Source organism: Hyla sarda, chromosome 1 (genome assembly GCF_029499605.1).
Source record: "Hyla sarda isolate aHylSar1 chromosome 1, aHylSar1.hap1, whole genome shotgun sequence".
In the NCBI taxonomy this organism is placed as follows: Eukaryota; Metazoa; Chordata; class Amphibia; order Anura; family Hylidae; genus Hyla; species Hyla sarda.
The window spans coordinates 497,885,351-497,904,576 of NC_079189.1; the positions used below are offsets into that span (position 1 = coordinate 497,885,351).

Genomic DNA, 19,226 nt, shown 5'->3' on the forward strand with positions numbered 1-19,226 from the left:
AATGCTGGTGTTACCCTAAATTTTTCATTTTCACAAGGGAAAATAGGAAAAAAGCCCACCAAAATTTGTAACCCCATTTCCCCTGAGTAAGAACATACCCCATATGTGGATGTAAAGTGCTCTGCGGGCGAACTACAATGCTCAGAAGAGAAGGAGGAGCGCCATTGGGCTTTTGAAGAGAAAATTTGTCCGGAATTGAAGGCCATGTGTGTTTACAAAACCCCCATAGTGCCAGAACAATGGACCGTGAAAATGTAAATGTAATTTTTCATTTGCACAGCCCACTGTTCTCACAATCTGTCAAACGCCAGTGGGGTGTAAATACTCACTGCACCCCTTATTAAATTCTGTGAGGGGTGTAGTTTCCAAAATAGGGTCACATGTTGGGGGGGGGGGGGGGTTCACTGTTCTGGCATCACGGGGGGCTTTGTAAATGCACATGGCCCCTGACTTCCACTCTAAACAAATTCTCTCTCCAAAAGCTCAATGACGCTCCTCCTCTTCTGAGCATTGTAGAGCACCCACAGTGCACTTGACGTCCACACATGAGGTATTTCCATACTCAGAAGAGATGGGGTTACAAATTTTGGGGTCATTTTCTCCTATTACCCCTAGTAAAAATGTAAAATTTGGGGAAAAACCAGCATTTTAGTGAAAATTTTTATTTTCATTTACACATCCAAATTTAACGAAAAGTCGTCAAACACCTGTGGGGTGTTAAGGCTCACTGTACCCCTTGTTACGTTCCTTGAGGGGTGTAGTATGCCATGTGTTTTTTTTTTTTTTTTATCCTGTTCTAGCACCATAGGGGCTTCTTAAATGTGACATGCCCCCCAAAAACCATTTCAGAAAAACTCACTCTCCAAAATCCCACTGTCGCTCCTTCCCTTCTGAGCCCTCTAGTGCACCCGCTGAACACTTGACATACACATGAGGTATTTCCTTACTCAAGAGAAATTGGGTTACACATTTTAGGAAGATTTCTCTCCTTTTACCCCCTGTAAAAATTCTAAAATTTGGTCTACAAGGACATGCCAGTGTAAAAAATGAAGATTTTGAATTATCTCCTTAAATTTGCTGCTATTCCTGTGAAACTAATTTATTTGCAATATTAATTTTCCTTATAAGCAGAGAGCTTCAAAGTAAAAAAAAAAAAGCATAATTTTCAATTTTTTCATAAAATTTTTCACCAAGAAATGATGCAAGTATCGACAAAATTTTACCACTAACAAAGTAGAATATGTCACGAAAAAACTATCTCAGAATGAAAGCTAAAAGCATCCCAGAGTTATTAACACTTAAAGTGACAGTGGTCAGTTGTGCAAAAAATGGCCGGGTCCTACACTGAAAATTGGCTGGGTGCTTAAGGGGTTAAATTAGAAATAAAGGCATTGGAAGTCTCACCTGATTCTATCATAGAATCTGAGGAACACAATTCTTGCCCGCCTTTGATGAATAAACCCTAATGCGCATGGATAATGTTGCCAGGTACTCACAGAATCAGGGATATTTGAGTACTCTTTAACAGGACAAGACAGGCAAGTCTCGGTGGCAAGAAAATATCCTCAGGACAAACAAACCACATGGTGAATTTGTGCTTCATGTTCTAGATCTATTACCAGAAGTAAGGCAGACGTCTTGGGCGTCCTCCAGAACCATGACACATGCCCTCAAAATTTTACAACGGATCACCTAACACGCTCCGAAAACCAAAAGTGTTGCTCCATCACTAGAGCGCACCATGCAAAGGCCAGAAACCTTGCACACCAATCCTAGAGGCCACACAGAAGCGTGCTTCCAACCACTGAAGCGAGCTGCATGACATTCCAGGAGACCCACCGAGTGCTACCCGGGTATCATGCAACCACCAAGGAAATAAGAGCTACACATAACTCCTTAGGGAGAGTCGGTATAAGGAGAATGAAAACCCAAAGAGCACAAGTCCTCTCAGGGTCTTCCTTCCTGCTGAGGCATTACGTAGTAGGGACAGGGAAAAAAATACTCATGGTAAATGGAAGAGAAGGGGATTTTAACCTCTATTTTTTTCTTTTTTAATTAACGAATCAACATTACTACCAGGGAAAAGATAAAACAAATTATGTAATATTTCTATAACATTTATCTTTACACCCAGCTGGACAAAGCTAATAAGAATGAAGACTTATTCACATGTACATAATAAGGACACTACCACAAGTCAGCCGAACTGACAGCATAGATCAGTAGGATGATAATTAACCAACAAAGAGCCCTGATTATATGGTCCATATAGATATATCCACACCAACACTACTGACCATAGAAAATACTCAAGTATCCGAAAAATATTCATTTTTATTAATAACAAAAGGTTGTATAAAAACAAGTAAAAGACATATAATGATTAGGTACAGCAGGATACACAGGCAGAAAAAAAAACAGGTGGTGAGGGTTGGAGTAAAATAATCACATGTTTATACAAATATAACAAAGGGTATCAGGTGAAGCTTCCACACTGATGGTTGAGATATACCACCAGTGGTTACTGTGCTAGTGCACACAAAGATAAATCATATGATTCATATGAATTTCTGTGGAAGGGACAATGGCTACTCCCACAGATGGCAATAGTATATGTTCAGGTGTCTTGTTATCTATGCTGATCTTCCTACAACGTTTTAGCCTTGTTATACTATTGCCATCTGTGGGAGTAGCCATTGTCCCTCCCATTGAAATTCATATGATTTACCGTATTTATCGGCGTATAACACGCACTTTTTAGGCTAAAATTTTTAGCCTAAAGTCTATGTGCGTGTTATACGCAGATACACCTCCAGGAAAGGGAGGGGGAGAGAGGCCGTCGCTGCCCGCTTCTCTCCCCCTGCCTTTCCTGGGGTCTAGAGCCCTGCTGCCGGCCCTTCTCTCCCCCTGGCTATCGGCACCGTTGCCCGTTCTGTCCCCCTGACTATCGGTGCCGGCGCCCCATTGCCGGCGCCGATAGCCAGGGGGAGAGAAGCGGCGGCGACAGCCAGGGGGAGAGAAGGGGCAGCGGCACCCATTGCCTCCCCCCATCCCCAGTGGCATAATTACCTGACGTCATGCGCCGCGCAGCGCATAGCAACGACGCAGGGGACGCACACCGGAGCCCTGCAGCAGTGCGGACCCAACCCCGGCAACAGGTAATTATGCCACCGGGGATGGGGGGAGGCAACGGGGCAGCGGCGCCGGCAATGGGTGCCGCTGCCCCTTCTCTCCCCCTGGCTGTCGGTGCCGCTTCTCTCTCCCTGGCTATCGGCGCCGTCAATGGTGCGCCGGCACCGATAGTCAGGGGGAGAGAACGGGCAGCGGCGCAGATAGCCAGCGGGAGAGAAGGGCCGGCAGCAGGGCTCTAGACCCCAGGAAAGGCAGGGGGAGAGAAACGGGCAGCGACGGCCTCTCTCCCCCTGCCTTTCCTGGGGGTGTATCGGGGTATACACGCGCACACACGCACCCTCATTTTACCATGGATATTTGGGTAAAAAACTTTTTTTACCCAAATATCCTTGGTAAAATGAGGGTGCGTGTTATAGGTCGGTGCGTGGTATACCCCGATAAATACGGTATCTTTGAGTGCACTAGCACAGTAACCACTGGTGGTATCTCTCTACTATCAGTGTGCACTTTAATGTGGAAGCTTCACCTGATACCCTTTGTTACATACACCCCGCCCCTTATTTACTAAGAGTGGAGTGTAGGTTTCTTTGTGGGTTTTAATTCCCTACAATTTATTTTCCACAGTATTTACTAAGGTTTCCCTACATTTTGCACTTTTCCTACACTTTGCTTTTTTAACACATGATCTGATCTGTAGGGTTTTCCTCAGCTCAAATCCACCACATTTTATGTGGAAACCTTAGTAAATATGTCGAGTTTTTGTCAAAATGTCGGAACACGCCCCTTTTCGGATACCATGCCCCCTTTTCCCGGATACCACGCCCGTTTTTCGGGTTTTCTTAGCAAAATGGAGAGTTAGTCGGGCTTTTTCAATTCTGGCGCAAAATCTGGCGCAGACAATTTCTGGCCCAATGAGACAGAAACTGCCACAATGCGACAGAATCTGGCGCACAACCCGAAAAAACATGTCGGGTTTGCAATATTAAATGAGGACCCCCATGTTATATTTGTATAAACATGTGATTATTTTACTCCACCCCTCACCTCCTGCTTTTTTCTGCCTGTGTATCCTGCTGTACCTCATCATTATATGTATTTCAGTTGTTCTTATACAACATTTTGTTATTTATAAAGATTAATAATTTTAGGATGCTTGAGTATTTTCTATGGTCAGTAATGTTGGTGTGGATCAGTAGTATTTTCAGTGGCTCACAGAAAAAGCATCCATATTACTATAATGTGAAAGTAGCCTAAAGCAAATTAGGATGAATATTGCCTTCACCTCTCTTGCAGCACAGTCGTGAGGAGCTTCTTCTTTATTCACTTTCCCTTTTGGGAAACCCCAGCCAGACTTTGCTAAATAACCTTGAACAAGTAGCACCTGAAACAAAGTATATAAATAAAATAGTACATAAGCTTATTTATTATTATCCAGTCCAATGACTTTTTAGCCTTGCTTGAACACCTGACCTCTGGAGTTGTGCTGTGACTATACAGAATGTGTGTGTGTGTGTGTGTGTGTGTGTGTCTCTCTCTCCCCATCTATCTCTCAATCCCTCATCTATCTCTCTATCCCTATCCATCTATAAATATATCAAGGCCTTAGGTGTCTACACTGTTTACTGCTCATATTATATAGCAGCGTTTTCCAACCAGTGTGCCTCCAGCTGTTGTAAATTTACAACTCCCAGCATGACCTGACAGCCTGAGAGTTGAGGTTTTGCTACCACTGGAGGCACACTGGTTGAAAAACACTGTTATAAAGTTTAATTATAAGGCCAAATAGTTTGGATATGTTACACACTACCAAAATTTCTAAGGCCCAGATTTATCAAACTGTGTGAGAGAAAACTGTAGAAATGTTTCCACAGCAGCCAATCACAGCTCAGCTAATGAGCTGTGTTAAAGTGAAAGCTGAGCTGTGATTGGTTGTTGTGGGAAAATCACTCCAGTTCTACTCTCACACAGTTTGATAAATCTGGGCCTAAATCCTCAATTGCAAAATCCATGCCAAAAATACAGAATTTCTCTAGAATATCAAAAGCTGTAATATGCATTACATTCCATGCAGATATTTTTCTAGAATGGGAATGTGGCTCTCTAATCATGTACTGTACTTGCACACATCAGCTTGCTCTGGGCTAATATGGAAGGACACATAGTTCTACCATACAGGAGGGATAAGACTTACAATTCGCTATACTTCTATTAGGTCCTAAGGCCTGAAATTCGTTTACATCTTGCAATAATAACTTACATTTTCAAGTGTCTCATCCAGAATAATGGCACCATAGGTGGGTACTCCCATCTTATATTCCTTCCACTCATCCAAGACCCTTTGTACATCTTCACCATTGGGAAGTAAAAACGGGCAATGCTGGAAAAGTGCAAAGGTTGTAAAGGAAAACCACATATACTTCGGTGTATACTACAAGCATGAAGTATTCTGTCTGCCACAAGAAGCATAGTATCTAGTAGCACTAGATCATGTATGAAGACAAGTCATTAACAAGTATAGTCATAAAAAGCATATCTTATGAAGACAAACCCTATCCATATATCCTGTTTGGGGAATATGAATGTCATAGAGATAGGGTCCTTACTCCCGAACCCCTATATAAGTTAGAATGAAGAGTAATTCCGTAGGGCTGGCTCCAGCACTTGCAATCCTGCCCATTTTTGCACTACTTTGAATTCAATTTTTATTTAGAAAGCTACATTCAGACTTTGTGGTGTTTTTTTCTTTACTATCTTCAGTGATTTAAAAACATGACACAAGAAGTAGAAGACGTTCTAGGTACATCTCCCAGAGTAAGGCTGGTCAACCTTTAGAAAACTTATTCTGACGTATACCACAGCTCATTTAGTTTAATGGTCCAATTGTAGCCTACCAGGGATAAGTTCCTGCCATTTCCCGCAAATAAGTGTTTGTTTTGTGGGACTCAAAAGCCAAGCAAACCCTGATTTTCGATCTCAATAAATAAATGTACATGCCCAAGCAAAATGGCTTAAAGGAGATGTCCGGAATGGACTATTCTTATTCCATCCGGCCTGGGCTGCAAAAAAAGAGAAAAACTTTCACTTACCTTCCCCCGGAGCTCAGCAACAGCTGATTGGTCGCCCGGTCTGTCAGCTTCCTACTTCCTTTAGCCCGGGATGTCACACGGCGCTTCAGCCTATCACCAGACGACCGATCAGCTGTTGCGGAGCTCTGGGGGAACATGGGAAGGTAAGTGAAAGTTTATTTTCTCTTTTTTTTTTGCAGGCCGGGCAAGATGGAATAAGAATAGTCCGTACCAGACATCTCCTTTAAATTGAGTTGATAATTGACTACATTCAGGCCATTATTCATAGGGGTTATCCAGGAATAGTGCTGTTTCTTCGACTATAAAAAATAAAAATGTATATATAATAAAAAAGATAAATCATTGCTTTTCAAATTCAGGACAACCCCTTTAAATTGAATGGGCCCATTGATTTAAGACATACCTTTTTGACAGGATGCTGGTGTAAATCAGCAACAGGATGGATAAAACCCAGTGTAAACGCAGCCTAAAGGAATGCATGTATCACATCACTACTAGAACATTATCCTACAACTTTAACACAAGTGACCACATTGAGTATACAATGAAAAGGATATCTGCTTTAGCAAAGTCTCTTATCCCACACTGAGGCAGGCCTGGAAAGTTCTGCATGCAGAAGTCCAAGTAAAACCAGTGGGCCAGTTCAATCTGGAAGCATACTCTGATGGCGTTGTCTCTTTCCTCACTGGGAATGTGTAAGATAAATCGGCTGTCAAAACAAACAGATTATTAGTATAAAAGAGCAAAGAACATTTCTAACCAATATATAAAGGGGCACTCCGGTGGAAAACTTTTTTTTTTTAGTCAACTGGTGCCAGAAAGTTAAACAGATTTGTAAATTATTTCTATTAAAAATCTTAATCTTTCTAGTAGGGATCGACAGATATCGACTTTTCAGGGCCGATACTCTGACCTTTCAGGCCGAAAGCCGATAACTTATACCGGAATATCGGTATAAGTTATCAGCTATTTTCCACCACCCCACTGCACAACACCACCAGCCCCACCCCCCCCACCCCCAGAAGCAGCTGCAGATCAATGATTTAAAGCGGGCGCTTTAAATCAATGAACTGCAGCGGCTTTTGCGGGGCTAGAGACCACCACCGCCGCCCGCTTCTCTCCCCCTGCCTGTCCTGGGGTCCTCCCTAGTCCAACCAGTCCACCACCGCCGCTGTCACATTGCCTCCACCATCCCCTGATTTATACTTACCTGTTCTCGGGGTCCGCGCTACTTCTGGCTACAGCGGCATCCTGAGCTGTCACTGTGCGCACTGACGGTGATGTCGCGTTGAGGACGTCACTCGTCATTGCGCTGCGAAGCGCACAGCAATAGCGCAGGACGCCGCAGGTGCCAGAATTAGCGCGGACCCCAGGAAAAGGTAATTATAAAACCGGGGATGGGGGAGGCAATGGGGCAGTGGTGGCGGTGGTCTCTGGCCGGGGAGGCGGGGCATTATCGGCATATCGACAAGGTAATTGCCGATACTGATAATGTCCAAAATCGTGAATATCGGCCAATAATATCGCCCAAATCGATAATCGGTCGATCCCTACCGTCTAGTACTTATTAGCTGTTGAATACTACAAAGAAAATTATTTTCTTTTTGGAACAAGCACAGTGATCTCTGCTGACATTTTAGGAACTGTCCAGAGCAGCATATTTGCTATGGAGATTTTCTCCTTCTCTGGACAGTTCCTAAAATGGACAGAGATGTCAGCAGAGAGCACTTTGCTCATGATTCGGCAGAGTGCTCTGTGTTCCAAAAAAAGAAAAGAATTTCCTTTGTAGTATTCAATAGCTAATAAGTACTAGAATGATTAAGATTTTTTAATAGAAGTAATTTAAAAACCTGTTTAACTTTCTGGCACCAGTTGATTAAAAACCGGAATACCCCTTTAAGTACAGTACTGTAGATGGCTTTAGTTGTTTCTTGGTGATATCCATTTCAAGAATTGCAACTTTTCACAGATTTGTACTAGAAAACCTGTGGGGTATGGAAAAGTTGGGGGCAAGCCATGTGAGAGAACTGAAATATTAGATACCGTATTTATCGGCATATAACACGCATTTTTTAAGCTAAAATCTTTAGCTTAACCAGTTCAGGACGGAGCCCATTTTGGCCTTAAGGACCGGAGCGTTTTTTGCACATCTGACCACTGTCACTTTAAACATTAATAACTCTGGAATGCTTTTAGTTATCATTCTGATTCCGAGATTGTTTTTTTGTCACATATTCTACTTTAACATAGTGGTAAATTTTTGTCGATACTTGCATCCTTTCTTGGTGAAAAATCCGTAAATTTGATGAAAAATGTGAAAATTTAGCATTTTTCTTACTTTGAAGCTCTCTGCTTGTAAGGAAAATGGATATTACGAATACATTTTTTTTTTGTTCACATATACAATATGTCTACTTTATGTTTGCATCATAAAATTTATGAGTTTTTACTTTTGGAAGACACCAGAGGGCTTCAACGGTCAGCAGCAATTTTCCGATTTTTCACAAAATTTTCAAACTCAGTATTTTTCAGGGACCAGTTCAAGTTTGAAGTGGATTTGAAGGGTCTTCATATTAGAAATACCCCATAAATGACCCCATTATAAAAACTACACCCCCAAAGTATTCAAAATGACATTCAGTCAGCGTTTTAATCCTTTAGGTGTTTCACACGAATAGCAGCAAAGTGAAGGAGAAAATTCACAATCTTCATTTTTTACACTCACATGTTCTTGTAGACCCAATTTTTTTATTTTTACAAGGGGTAAAAGGACAAAATTTTTACTTGTATTTGTAGCCCAATTTCTCTCGAGTAAGCACATACCTCATATGTCTATGTAAAGTGTTCGGCGGGCGCAGTAGAGGGCTCAGAAGGGAAGGAGCGACAAGGGGATTTTGGAGAGTACGTTTTTCTGAAATGGTTTTTGGGGGGCATGTTACCTTTAGGAAGCCCTTATGGTGCCAGAACAGCAAAAAAAAAAAACACATGGCATACCATTTTGGAAACTAGACCCCTCGGGGAATGTAACATGGGATAAAGTGAACCTTAATACCCCACAGGTGTTTCACGACTTTTGCAAATGTAAAAAAAAAAAAAAAAAATTTTACCTAAAATGCTTGTTTTCCCAAAAAAATTTTATTTTTAAAAAGGGTAATAGCAGAAAATACCCCTAAAAATTTGAAGCCCAATTACTCCCGATTCAGAAGACACCCCATATGGGGGTGAAAAGTGCTCTGCTGGCGCACTACAGGTCTCGGAAGAGAAGGAGTCACATTTGGCTTTTTGAACGCAAATTTTGCTCTGGGGGCATGCCGCATTTAGGAAGCCCCTATGGTGCCAGGACAGCAAAAAAAAAAACCACATGGCATACCATTTTGGAAACTAGACCCCTCGGGGAACGTAACAAGGGGTTAAGTGAACCTTTATACCCCACAGGTGTTTCACGACTTTTGCATATGTAAAAAAAAAAATTTTTTTTTTACCTAAAATGCTTGTTTTCCCAAAAATTTTACATTTTTAAAAAGGGTAAAAGCAGAAAATACCCCCCAAAATTTGTAACACAATTTCTCCCGAGTACGGCGATACCCCATATGTGACCCTAAACTGTTGCCTTGAAATACGACAGGGCTCCAAAGTGAGAGCGCCATGCGCATTTGAGGCCTAAATTAGGGATTGCATAGGGGTGGACATAGGGTATTCTACGCCAGTGATTCCCAAACAGGGTGCCTCCAGCTGTTGCAAAACTCCCAGCATGCCTGGACAGTCAACGGCTGTCCGACAATACTGGGAGTTGTTTTGCAACAGCTGGAGGCTCCGTTCTGGAAACAGTGGCGTACCAGACGTTTTTCATTTTTATTGGGGAGGGGAGGGGGGCTGTGTAGGGGTATGTGTATATGTAGTGTTTTTTACTTTTTATTTTATTTTTTGTGTTAGTGTAGTGTTTTTAGGGTACAGTCGCACGGGCGGGGGTTCACAGTAGTTTCTCGCTGGCAATTTGAGCTGCAGCAGAAAGTTTGCGGCAGCTCAAATTTGCAGCCAGATACTTACTGTAATCCTCCGCCCATGTGAGTGTACCCTGTACGTTCACATTGGGGGGGGACATCCAGCTGTTGCATAACTACAACTCCCAGCATGCCCGTTGGCTGTCGGTGACTGCTGAGAGTTGCAGTTTTACAACAACTGTAGGCACACTGGTTATGTATCACTGAGTTTGTGACCTAACTCAGTGTTTCACAACCAGTGTGCCTCCAGCTGTTGCAAAACTACAACTCCCAGCATGTACGGTGCATGGTGTACGGTGACTGCTGAGAGTTTTAGTTTGCAACAGCTGGAGGCACACCGGTCGTGAAACACTGAGTTAGGTAAAAAAAAACTGTTTCACAACCAGTGTGCCTTCAGCTGTTGCAAAACTACAACTCTCAGCAGTCACCGACAGCCAACGGGCATGCTGGGAGTTGTAGTTATGCAACCAGCAGATGCACCACTACAACTCCCAGCATGCACTTTAGCTGTTTGTGCAAGCTGGGAGTTGTAGTTATACAACAGCTGAAGGTACACTTTTCCATAGAAATAATGTGCCTCCAGCTGTTGCAAAACCATAAGTCCCAGCATGCCCATAAGGGAATGCTGGGAGTTGTGGTGGTCTGCCTCCTGCTGTTGCATAACTACAGCTCCCAGCATGCCCTTTTTGCATGCTGGGAGCTGTTGCTAAGCAACAGCAGGAGGCTGTCACTCACCTCCAACGATCCAGACGCTGCAGGTCAGTCCCGCCGCCGCAGCTGCTCCTGGGGCCCCGATCCCAACAGGGGCGCCGGGGATCGGGGTCCCCAGCACCCGGGGTGCACGTCCCGCACCCGCTCACATCCTCCAGAAGAGGGGCGGAGCGGGTGCGGGAGTGACACCCGCAGCAGGCGCCCTGATTGGTCGGCCGGTAATCCGGCCGACGAATCAGGGCGATCGTGAGGTGGCACCAGTGCCACCTCACCCCTGCAGGCTCTGGCTGTTCGGGGCCGTCAGAGACGGCCCCGAACAGCCAGTAATTCCGGGTCATCGGGTCACTGGAGACCCGATATCGCCGCAGATCGCTATACTGAATTGTCCAGCGATCTGCGGCGATCGCCGACATGGGGGGGCATAATGACCCCCCTGGGCGATATGCCGCGATGCCTGCTGAACGATTTCAGCAGGCATCCGGCTTCGGTCCCCAACCGGCTAGCGGTGGGGGCCGGAATTCCCACGGGCGTATGGATACGCCCTCGGTCCTTAAGTACTCGGGATGCAGGGCGTATCCATACGCCCTATGTCCTGAAGAGGTTAAAGTCTATCTGAATGTTATATGCCGATAAACTCTTTCTGGCCCCGCAGAAGCCACTGCGGTTCAATGATTTAAAGCGGCCGCTTTAAATCATGTAACTGCAGCTACTTCTGTGGGGCCAGAGTCCCGCCGCCACCACCCGATTCCCTCCCCGGCTTTCATATTTACCTGTCCTAGGGCGCACTCCTGCAGGCTCTGGTATCGGCAGCGTCCTGCGCTGTCCCAACAGTGCAGGACCCCGCCAAATGCCTGCAAGAGCGCACCCCAGGACAGGTAAATATGAAAGATGAGGAGGGAATTGGGCGGCGGGACTCTGGCCCCACAGAAGCCTTGGAAAAATGACCATCATTTAGGCTGGTGAGTGGTATAACCTGAAAAATACGTTATTTTGGGGAGATTTATCAAAAACTGTGCAGTTGCCCATAACCAATCAGATTGCTTCTTCTATTTTTCAGAAGCATTTTTTAAAATGAAAGATGCAATCTAATTGGTTACTATAGGCGACTACTCCACCCTTGCTCTACACAGGTTTTAATAAATCTACCGCATCCCAGACAGAATAATGAAAAGACTGCTTACAATCATAACAGAAATGGATAAAAACACTAGATTTAATCCCATTACCTAGCTACATTTTTCCAGACGGTTATTTTATTTAAATATTTACGTTGAACTAAATGGTCATTTCGCAGTCAGGAATCAAAGGGTCAAACTGAGGTCTGAGGTTTTTTATATCTCTGCCTTACTCAGGAGGATGCTGTTAGTGGCAGCTTCAGGTCCTACAGCAGAAATGGCAGGTCCTTACAAAACCATTGTGACATCTGTAGGCCCGCAATACCCGCTGTCCTAAGAGCGGGCAGACATTAAGGGGTTAACAAGTGTTCCTATTATATACATTTATGGCATCTTGTGAGGATTTATGCTTCACAGGTGGAGAAGCAAGGTTCCTGTAACTTAGCCCAATTTTTCCAAAACAATGGTTGACCTTTATCATTGTCTTTAGACTGTATTTTTTGTCTACAAAAAGGCGCATAAAAGGCACAAGCAGGGTTTATTTGTGCCTTTTGGTTTACACATTTCTGCTGATTTTGAGTTGCAATCCACTGATTTTGGCAATATGATATGGATGGGTTTTATGAACTGCGCCTTTTTGTAAAGCCACTGAAAAATCTCTAAAACTACACCAGCCCAGACTTAGCTTAGCTTTTTGGTGTATGTGAAGAGTGAAATTTCAGAAAATGTGACCTGCACAAAATGTATCAAATGCTCTTTGACCATTTACTAAAATCGGGTTCTCCTACACATTACCAGCACACAAAAAAAAGTGTAGAAAAATGCTTCACTTACACCTACAATGATAAATGCTTCACTTACACCTACAATGATAAATGCTTCACTTACACCTACAATGATAAATGCTTCACTTACACCTATAATGATAAATGCCAGCCAATGTGTCTTCAGCTGTAGTAAAACTACAACTCCAAGCATGCTCACACAGCAGAGTTGTACATTTGCAACAGTTAGAGACACACCGTTTGGAAACCACTGGACTAGCCTCTATTCCAACAGAATTCAAAGGAGAATCAGCCGCTCCACTGAAGTCTATAGGAGTTATGGAAAGAACAAAGGAAGGAGCTGCCATTGGTGGGGGGGTCCCAGGAGTCGAATCACTAATAATGATACACTTAGAAGGTTGGCCCAGCCCCTCGTTTGGCTTTTTGCAGCAACTACCAGCCTGTTTGTGGCAACCGGAGGTGGTCAGGAAAGCCGAAAGCAGCTGAAGCATGGAAAATATGTAGTTCTCATAACTCCCCTTGAAAGCTCCTCCGACTTTTCTTACCACCTCAATGGATAATGGAGGGACACAGTCCATGTCGGCCTTGAGCACACAGGAAATTTTCATTTTTGCGTTTTAGTTTTTTTCCTCCTCACTTTCTAAGAGCCGTAACTCTTAAACTCTTAAACTACACAGTCCATCCACAGGCCCATGAGTTTTTTTTTTTCCTTGCACGACCAATTGTACTTTGTAATGACATCTTTTTATTTCACTGTAAAATCTACTGTGCAACTAAAAAAAAAAAAAAAAATTTATGATTGATAAGAAACCCACAGTTTTTACTCTTTATGGTAAAACTGACATGTTCTCGGTATTCTGTGGGTCAATACAACTTAAAGTGTACCCGTCAGATCCAACAAAAAAATATATTTTTTAAATATATTACTAATCCCGACCATGTACGTCTAATTTTTATGTGTCTAGCAGCTTTATTTATTTATTTTTATTACACTTAATTTAGCTCACTAGTCTGAATTCCTCTTAAAGAGAGGAGGCGTGGCCTCACTGTGCAGGTCTCCGCCCCCTCCCTCAGTATACTGTCTGCTCACATCTCCCCTTGCATTAGCAAAACTACAACTCCCAGCTTGTCCTCACTGACAGTAGCGGGACACAAGCTGACAGTGGGAGGATTTTTCCTGCGCCCACAGCTGTCAATCAAGGAAGTGTGTCCATGACATAGGTGATGATGCATGGACACAGCAGGACTAGTATGTGTCCAAGAAGACATTTTTTTTCAGTATGAAATACAAAAAAATTTCTAATGAAAGCAATTGCAAAACCTATTGGTTTAGCATGCATTACAACATATCAAAAGTTTTTGTATCTGACAGTGCCCATTTAAATGATACCCATCTTTACACGCTTTACTATTATTGCACTACTTCAAACTTCTTTAATATAATTACTATGTTCAAAATTGCTCTATTCTGACTTCTGATTTTTTGTGATTACTTTTTATAATTTTTTTCTGAGATGTGAAGGGACCAAAAATCAACAATTTTGGACTTTTTTTTTACATTTACACTGTTTACCGTATGGAATAATTAATATAATATTTTAATAGACCTGGACATTTCCACATGCACTGCAGCCAGGACCAGTATTCTATCATGCGAGCACAGCTCCTGCACTTGCCCCATAGCCACAGCAGGACGCATGCCATACATGTACATCCTGGTGCGCCCAGGGTGTATCTGTACGCCATGCATCCTCTGGGGTTAAAGGAGTAGTCCAGTGGTGACTCAGTGGTGAGCAACTTATCCCCTATCCTAAGGATAGGGGATAAGTTGCAGATAGCGGGGGGTCCGACCGCTGGGGCCCCCTGCGATCTCCTGTACGGAGCCCCGACAGCCCGTGGGAAGGGGGAGTGTGGACCTCCACACGAGTTGGCGGCCGACACGTCCCCTCAATACAACTCTATGGCAGAGCCGAAGCGCTGCCTTCGGCAATCTCCGGCTCTGCCATTGAGATGTATTGAGGGGGCGTGTCGGCCGCCGCTTCGTGCGGGGGTCGACACCCGCTATCTGGGCGGAGAGCCGGGGCCCCGTACAGAGAGATCGCAGGGGACCCAGCGGTCGGACCGCCCGCTATCTCAAACTTATCCCCTATCCTTAGGATAGGGGATACGTTTTTCACCACTGGACTACCCCTTTAAAGAGAAACTGACAGCAGCACCACCCGCACTAACTTGCATGTACAGTGTAATAGCATGGGTGACCAAAATCCATCTAGCCGTTTCGGAGATATCAGAATTGTAGTTTTGCAACAGCTGAAGACACACTGGTTGGGAAACACTGGTCTAAACACAGCTTGAAAAGAATGTGAGCCAAGTGTTTACAGGTGGCCATACACCTCTTATAGCTAGTGGTTTAAAGTGTACCTGTCGTCAACAAAAACTTTTTATATAATGTAGATAATACAACTATATGTATATTTGTAATATACATTGGTTAAATATACATTGGTATATTTTCAGGTGAAAAAGTGCTGTCCCTGCAGCTATTGCCTGTGAAAAGTCCAAATACAGGAAGTGAGGGCAGGACAAGCAAGGCTCTGTGCAGGCTCCTGGCTTGTCAATCATCCTCATGTGTGAGGCCGTAGCATGTCACAGAGCCTCACTGCACAGAGCCCCCGCTTGTCCTCACTGCACAGAGCCCCCGCTTGTCCTCACTGCACAGAGCCCCCCGCTTGTCCTCACTGCACAGAGCCCCCCGCTTGTCCTCACTGCACAGAGCCCCCCGCTTGTCCTCACTGCACAGAGCCCCCCGCTTGTCCTCACTGCACAGAGCCCCCCGCTTGTCCTCACTGCACAGAGCCCCCCGCTTGTCCTCACTGCACAGAGCCCCCCGCTTGTCCTCACTGCACAGAGCCCCCCGCTTGTCCTCACTGCACAGAGCCCCCCGCTTGTCCTCACTGCACAGAGCCCCCGCTTGTCCTCACTGCACAGAGCCCCCGCTTGTCCTCACTGCACAGAGCCCCCGCTTGTCCTCACTGCACAGAGCCCCCGCTTGTCCTCACTGCACAGAGCCCCCGCTTGTCCTCACTGCACAGAGCCCCCGCTTGTCCTCACTGCACAGAGCCCCCGCTTGTCCTCACTGCACAGAGCCCCCGCTTGTCCTCACTGCACAGAGCCCCCGCTTGTCCTCACTGCACAGAGCCCCCGCTTGTCCTCACTGCACAGAGCCCCCGCTTGTCCTCACTGCACAGAGCCCCCGCTTGTCCTCACTGCACAGAGCCCCCGCTTGTCCTCACTGCACAGAGCCCCCGCTTGTCCTCACTGCACAGAGCCCCCGCTTGTCCTCACTGCACAGAGCCCCCGCTTGTCCTCACTGCACAGAGCCCCCCGCTTGTCCTCACTGCACAGAGCCCCCCGCTTGTCCTCACTGCACAGAGCCCCCCGCTTGTCCTCACTGCACAGAGCCCCCCGCTTGTCCTCACTGCACAGAGCCCCCGCTTGTCCTCACTGCACAGAGCCCCCCGCTTGTCCTGTCCTCACTGCACAGAGCCCCCGCTTGTCCTCACTGCACAGAGCCCCCGCTTGTCCTCACTGCACAGAGCCCCCCGCTTGTCCTGTCCTCACTGCACAGAGCCCCCCGCTTGTCCTGTCCTCACTGCACAGAGCCCCCCGCTTGTCCTGTCCTCACTGCAGAGAGCCCCCCGCTTGTCCTGTCCTCACTGCACAGAGCCCCAGCTTGTCCTGTCCTCGCTGCACAGAGCCCCCGCTTGTCCTGTCCTCACTGCACAGAGCCCCCGCTTGTCCTCACTGCACAGAGCCCCCGCTTGTCCTCACTGCACAGAGCCCCCGCTTGTCCTCACTGCACAGAGCCCCCGCTTGTCCTCACTGCACAGAGCCCCCCGCTTGTCCTCACTGCACAGAGCCCCCCGCTTGTCCTCACTGCACAGAGCCCCCCGCTTGTCCTCACTGCACAGAGCCCCCCGCTTGTCCTCACTGCACAGAGCCCCCGCTTGTCCTCACTGCACAGAGCCCCCCGCTTGTCCTGTCCTCACTGCACAGAGCCCCCGCTTGTCCTCACTGCACAGAGCCCCCGCTTGTCCTCACTGCACAGAGCCCCCCGCTTGTCCTGTCCTCACTGCACAGAGCCCCCCGCTTGTCCTGTCCTCACTGCACAGAGCCCCCCGCTTGTCCTGTCCTCACTGCAGAGAGCCCCCCGCTTGTCCTGTCCTCACTGCACAGAGCCCCAGCTTGTCCTGTCCTCGCTGCACAGAGCCCCCGCTTGTCCTGTCCTCACTGCACAGAGCCCCCGCTTGTCCTCACTGCACAGAGCCCCCGCTTGTCCTCACTGCACAGAGCCCCCGCTTGTCCTCACTGCACAGAGCCCCCGCTTGTCCTCACTGCACAGAGCCCCCCGCTTGTCCTCACTGCACAGAGCCCCCCGCTTGTCCTCACTGCACAGAGCCCCCCGCTTGTCCTCACTGCACAGAGCCCCCCGCTTGTCCTCACTGCACAGAGCCCCCGCTTGTCCTCACTGCACAGAGCCCCCCGCTTGTCCTGTCCTCACTGCACAGAGCCCCCGCTTGTCCTCACTGCACAGAGCCCCCGCTTGTCCTCACTGCACAGAGCCCCCCGCTTGTCCTGTCCTCACTGCACAGAGCCCCCCGCTTGTCCTGTCCTCACTGCACAGAGCCCCCCGCTTGTCCTGTCCTCACTGCAGAGAGCCCCCCGCTTGTCCTGTCCTCACTGCACAGAGCCCCAGCTTGTCCTGTCCTCGCTGCACAGAGAACTTGTGTTAGGTGGACACACGTTCTTCCTAACCCTCCAAACACCTGGCTGGAGAGAGAGCACTGCCAGACTCGAATGCTACCCATCCCTGAAATCTGCTGGAGAAGAGCCTCCATACACATTAGATCAGTGCTCTCAAAACTACAACTCCCAGCATGGCCAAGGGGGGGGGCAGAGTGTCAGCGACGGAAACCACAGGGATTCTATTATATATGGGGGTGAGGCTGCGTTTCTTCTTTGTTCTACAAGTCCCAGCAAGGTGATAGGATGTGCTGAGACTTGTAGTACTACAGGAGTACCAGAAGCAATGAAGTACGCCGTCACCTGCACAGGTCGTCCAGGACCCCGTCGGGAACCTCCACTCGCTTGTTTTCCATGTTGGACACAGGCACATCCCGGAGACAACGCGGTCCAGGAGCCTGTGGGCAGCGGGAGACGAGGGGCGGGGCTAGAGGAGGAAACGAAACAAAAACAATAATAATAACAAGAACTCCTCTAGCTCTAGCAGCCTCACTGCGTCATCTCCGCCGCCAGCCGTACGGCGGATAATATGCGCACAGCGTCAACAGGCAGGGGAAAGGCGCTCAGCCAATCAGCGAGAGACGGCGGCCATTTTTCTCTCCTCCCTCCCATGATGACGCAAAGGGTAGGGTCTGACCAGTTAACTAAATACCATCGCTGTCCTTGGCAACAAGGCGTGATCTGATTGGACGAGTAGGTGATAGGAAACGTTCTCATTGGAATGTTTGATTTTTACTATAAATACATTGGCGGGGAGGATTCAATGAACCGAACGTAACTCAGCTCGTTCATCTAGTATTACGTTCCATGTTATCTATACAATCTCATTAATTGGGGTGAGACGTCTCTGAACCGTCAATGCAACGCCTCAGAGATATGTATATTAGTGTATATGCCAGTGTTTCCCAACCAGGGTGCCTCCAACTGTTGCAAAACTACAACACTCTGACCGGGCATGCTGGGAGTTGTAGTTTTGCAATAGCTAGGGGCACCCTGTTTGGAAAACACTGGTATATGTTCGTTCTCGCTCACTCTCCCCTCGCCCCCTCTCTCCCCCCTCCCCCTCTCTCATACAGTGGTTACCCACAGTAACAAATCAGATCCCTGTTTAACCCCTTAAAATTTTTTTCTTTTTTGCACTTTCGTTTTTTCCACCTCACCTTCTAAAAATCATAACGCTTTCACTTTTCCACCTACAGACACCTACTGCATCACCAATTGTACTTTGTAATGACACCAATCACTTTGCCACAAAATCTACAGCGAAATCAAAATAAAAATCTTTGTGGGGCAAAATTGAAGAAAAAAAAATTGGGGGTCTTCTGATTCTACGCAGTGCACTTTGCGGTAAAAATGACACCTTATCTTTATTCTGTAGGTCCACACCAATAAAATGATAATTTAGGTTTTATTTTGTTTTACTTCTTTTAAAATATTATAACTTCTTGTATGAAAATTGGTACATTTAAAAATGTCCTCTTCTGACCCCTATAACCTTTTTTTTCCCCCCGTAAATGGGGACGTATGAGATAGGTACCGTATTTTTTGGCGTTTAAGACGACTGGGCGTATAAGACGACCCCCAACTTTTACA

At 46.3% G+C, this 19,226-nt stretch overlaps 1 protein-coding gene across 2 annotated transcripts in view; it reads right to left on the minus strand.

The window, feature by feature from the left end:
* DCP2 (decapping mRNA 2) overlaps positions 1 to 18,146 on the minus strand; it is a 76,308-nt gene extending 58,162 nt beyond the window's left edge. For both annotated transcript variants that reach the window (XM_056537460.1, XM_056537459.1), the window contains exons 1-4: positions 17,937 to 18,146; positions 6,776 to 6,927; positions 5,390 to 5,517; positions 4,415 to 4,513 (exon numbers count right to left, since the gene is read on the minus strand). In XM_056537460.1, the coding sequence (XP_056393435.1) occupies positions 4,415 to 4,513; positions 5,390 to 5,517; positions 6,776 to 6,927; positions 17,937 to 17,989 (432 nt within the window). In that variant the 5' untranslated portion in view covers positions 17,990 to 18,146. The remainder of the gene's footprint in view (positions 1 to 4,414; positions 4,514 to 5,389; positions 5,518 to 6,775; positions 6,928 to 17,936) is intronic.
* Between the last annotated feature and the right edge of the window lie 1,080 nt (positions 18,147 to 19,226).